Source organism: Meles meles, chromosome 9 (assembly GCF_922984935.1).
Source record: "Meles meles chromosome 9, mMelMel3.1 paternal haplotype, whole genome shotgun sequence".
Taxonomy (NCBI): Eukaryota; Metazoa; Chordata; class Mammalia; order Carnivora; family Mustelidae; genus Meles; species Meles meles.
Window position 1 is genome coordinate 42,754,580 of NC_060074.1, and position 4,366 is coordinate 42,758,945.

Genomic DNA, 4,366 nt, shown 5'->3' on the forward strand with positions numbered 1-4,366 from the left:
GAATTTCACTTTGCGCACACCAAGCCCTACCTTGACAGCAAAATGCAGTTCACAAAATGGGCCACTAGTGTGACTATTGATGGCCCGTTTCTACAAGTCCTTGCTCAGACTGCAGGGCACACCAGCAAGGTAACACAACTGACTTTCAATAGACTGATTGCCAAAATGACCCCATTTTCCGCTCCTTTCTGTACTCAAGCCTTTTGCAATGTGGCTTTGCCCTCTTTTCCTTGAGAGATCATTTGTATTTCCTCATCCCTTGAGTCCAGACTGGTCTTTGACTTGCTTTAGCCAATGAATGTGGTGGAACTGTCTGAATCTCGGTTTCAAGATGTTTCGTGCTCTTCTGCCTTCTCTTGGACCCCTTCCTCCGCTGGGAGAGCAAGCCTGGGCTAACCAGTTGGAGAATGAGCTCCACATGGAGCAGAGCTGAGTCTTCTTAGCTGAGACCTTCCTAGACCAAGCTAGCCTCCAGCCAACTTGCCAGTGTGCACTCAAGCTGAGCCTGGCCAGGGAAACCACAGGTTTGCAAGTAACACATGATGGGGCACCTGGATGGTGAGTCAGGTAAGTATCTGACTCTTGATTTTAGCTGAGGTCATGATCTCAGGGTGGTGAGATCGAGCCCCATGGCAGGGTCCAGGCTCAGTGTGGGTTCTGCTAGAGATTCTCTCCCTCTCCATCTCCCCTTCCCACTCATGTGCTCTCTCTCTCTCTCTCTCTCATTTTCTAAAATAAATAAATGAATCTGTAAAATCTGTAAATTGTTAAAAAAAATCTGTATAAAGAAAAAAAGAAGTAACACATGATTGCTTTCTTAAGCCAAGTTTTGGGGTGGTTTGTTACACAGCAATAACATAGCTGGTAACTCTTTGGAAACAGAGTCACAGAGGGCAAAGAGATGACAGATGACATAAAATCATCATAAAGCCCAAACAACAGTAAGCCCTGGCTTGTGCGTGAGCTGTGGTTACTCATGAAGCAGAACTCCGCCATGAGCTCTCCTCCCAGATGGCACGAGGAACACAAGGCATCCCATCCAAACTTCTGGAGTGCCTTCTCTAGGACCCTCAGCTTAGTGAGCTCCCAACCCAAAAGCCCACACTCTGCACTCATGGGCAAGCCACAGTGTGAAGCGAGCCACCTCTGAGTTCATGTTCCATAGCCAGTCATCTGCAAACTAGAGACTTAGGGTTTACTATACGAATGATACCTGTTCTGTCCTGTTCCGGTATTGAAGATGTCAAAGCAAGGATGTGGTGGGTCCTTCGGTGTGAAATTCCAGATTTCTCTGGGTCTTTCGGTAGGAGTTGTGATCAGCTGCGCTGATAACACAGCAACCAAAAATCTGTATTTCATCTCTGTGAAGGGGACCAAGGGAGGACTGAACAGACCTCCTGTCACTGGAGTGGGTGACGTGGTGATGGCTATGGAGCTTGTAAAGAAGGGACCTTCAGCAGTGGGAATTCAGAAAGCCAGACGAGAGAAAAGATGGTGTGTTTCCCTCCTTGAAGATAATGCAGGGGTCACAGGAAACAAAAAGGTGAAATGGTCTGCTGTCCGGGACCAGTTGCAAAGGAGTGTCCAGACTTGAGGCCCAGGATTGCATCCAATGCTGATAGCATTGCAGGATAATTTGGTGCTTTTGTTTAAAAAAAAATTAAAAATTATCTGTGGGGCGCCTGGGTCACTCGGTTGGTTGGGTGTCCCACTCTTGATTTCAGCTCTGGCCATGACCTCAGTGTCCTGAGATCGAGCCCCACACTGGGCTCTGTGCTCAGAGCAGAATCTGCCTGAGATTCTCTCTCTCTGCCTCTGTCCCTTCCCCTGCTTGCACACACACACACACTCTCTCTCTCTCTAAAATAAATAACCAAATCTTTAAAAAATTATTTGCTCCTCCACCAAAGTAATGATGCTTCCTTACTGAAGCAGGTGCAGACGACAGTTCCCTCGCTGTTGGCAGACACCCTTTAAACACAGCAGTGGGCACACAAACCCACAAACGGGCTCCACTGATGTCAGCGGGGGCTTACTGCTTTCTAAAAGGACAAGTTATCACATGCCCTTTGTAGAGCATTCAAACGACAATTACACAATTCTTTTTTTTTTAAATTTTTTTTAATTTTTATTATTTGACAGACAGAGATCACAAGTAGGCAGAGAGGCAGGCAGAGAGAGAGGAGGAAGCAGGCTCCCTGCTGAGCAGAGAGCCCGATGCGGGGCTCGATGCCAGGACCTGGGCATCACGACCTGAGCCGAAGGCAGAGGCTTTGACCCACTGAGCCACCCAGGCGCCCCTACACAATTCTTTTTAAACTGATTTTAAAGATCAGGGGGCATCTAAAGTGGGATAAGAAAGCCCTCCCTCCCCGTAACTCCCGATGACAGGCTTGCGAATCTCTTTCGGCTCCTTTATCCTGACATTACCTCTTTGTAAGGTGGCTTTGTGTTCTGCATTCTGGAACATCGATTTGTTTTTCAGTGATGTCCGTTTCATTATCTGGTCCTCCTACCATGGTTCTTGTTTCAATATTAGCAGGTTTTGTTGTTTATCGTTTTTTATTTCCAGGAACTGTTTGTTGGATTGATTGTTTTCAGAGCAGCCTGTCCTTGTTTAATGACCGTAGTGTTGGTTCCCAAAACTCTCCAGGTATATTACTCAGGCTTCTAAAGGACTTCTCTTTCTTTCTTTTATTTCCCCCCTCTTTTAAAATACATTCCAAAAATAACTGATTGGTTAGAAAGATCAGAGAAGCAACCAGTCTACATTTACACCCTCGCACTCCGTAAATAATCGTTACTTTTTTTTTTCCTTTCTGTTTCTCTCCTTGTATTAACTGTTTCTTGTGCTTGCCACCTTCTGGCACGTGCCTTTCCTCCAACGCCTTAGGATCTTGCCTATGGACTTGTACTTACTAGCGACAATCTAAATTCATCAGTATTGACTGCTGTTGTGAGAATCCTTCACAGATATGAAGGCCACTCTTCTAATTCTCTTTTTAATTCTCATGGTTATTCTCAGAGTGCACCATTCAGCTGCGTGTTTTGGGGGTGGGTTTTTCTTTGCCTGCAAGGAGTATATGGCCAATTGAGGGATTCTCTGTAGTTCTGGTGGATGAGAAAGGGGGCTAGTGGACTGCAGATTCTCTTCGATGGAGAACGAGAGAATTTACCCTGGGAGCAGAGGGTATATATATATGAGGGTGTATATCAGAATTGCTTGGGTCGGGAGGTGGGTGTTAAAATGTCTCCCGGGTCCCACTGGCTGTGTTTCTCATACATAGGGTTTGGGGTGGGGTCTGAGAATTTGTATTTCTAACACATTCCCAGGGCATGCTGCTGCTGCTGGTCCAAGGTTGGCACTTTTAGAAACACCAAGTTAAGGGCTCTCCCTGCGGTGCAAAGACTCCCGGCCCTTGACCCCTCCATGCTGCTGATGTGGTGGCGGGAATCTGCTCGGGACAGGATGGGACCTCACTCACTCCTTTATGGCCTTGATGTTCTCCTGAGCACCACAGACCTGCAGGAAACCTGCCTGCAGCAGAGGCCTGGGGCTCTTCTGGAACCTGGCTGCCAACTCTCAGCCCCAGCCTGCTCCTGAGTTCGGGTGGTCCCTGATAAAGCAGCCTCTTCCCTCTTTCTGCAGTCTCTCAGGCTGCGAGCCGTGTGGGTTCTGACCAGGCCTGTACCGCTTCCATCCTGTCTACTGGGCACCATTCAGAGATTGTCAAGAACTCCTCATCTGATTCTGGTTCCCCACTCAGTCCTCCAGCTCTGCTAGGAGTGTCTCCTCCTTCTCCCGTCTTTCTGCTTAACTTTAAATGTGGCCGTTTCTCAACAAACACACAAGTTGAGAATAAAACAAATAACCCCCTGCTAATAAATAAATAAATTAATTAGTTCATCACTAAATTTTAAATGCTTCTGTTATTTATTTCTAAGATCTTATTTATTTATTTGAGAAAGAGACAGAGAGAGCACAGGAGCAGGGGGGAGGGGTAGAGGGAGAGGGAAAAGCAGGCTTCCCGCTGAGCAGGGAGCCCGATGTGGGACTCAGTCCCAGGACCCCGGGATCATGACCTGAGCTGAAGGCAGATGCTTAACCGACTGAGCCATCCAGGCGCCCCTCCTTCTGTTATTTAAATATTTCTTGTTGTTTAAATGAGGTCTGGGGAGGTAAATAGGGAAAGCGGGTGTTTCGTCTGCCATCCAGAGCTCGTGCTCCCCTGTGATCCTAGTTAAAGTCTCATCCATACTTGTTCCTAAGTTTTCATTCTCAGTATCCCTGGCTGCCTAATCCTCCCAGTTATACTTTGTTTTCTCGAAAGTTTTGTTCATGTTGCACATTCCACTTCATTTCATG

General features: G+C 47.0%; 1 protein-coding gene across 1 annotated transcript; it reads left to right on the forward strand.

Annotated features, from left to right (window-relative positions):
- The first annotated feature begins 1,240 nt into the window (after window positions 1-1,240).
- LOC123951068 (60S ribosomal protein L23-like) lies at window positions 1,241-1,594 on the forward strand. The gene has a single exon (XM_046019710.1). It carries the CDS (start codon window positions 1,241-1,243, stop codon window positions 1,592-1,594), a length of 354 nt encoding a protein of 117 aa, XP_045875666.1.
- Window positions 1,595-4,366: the final 2,772 nt, after the last annotated feature.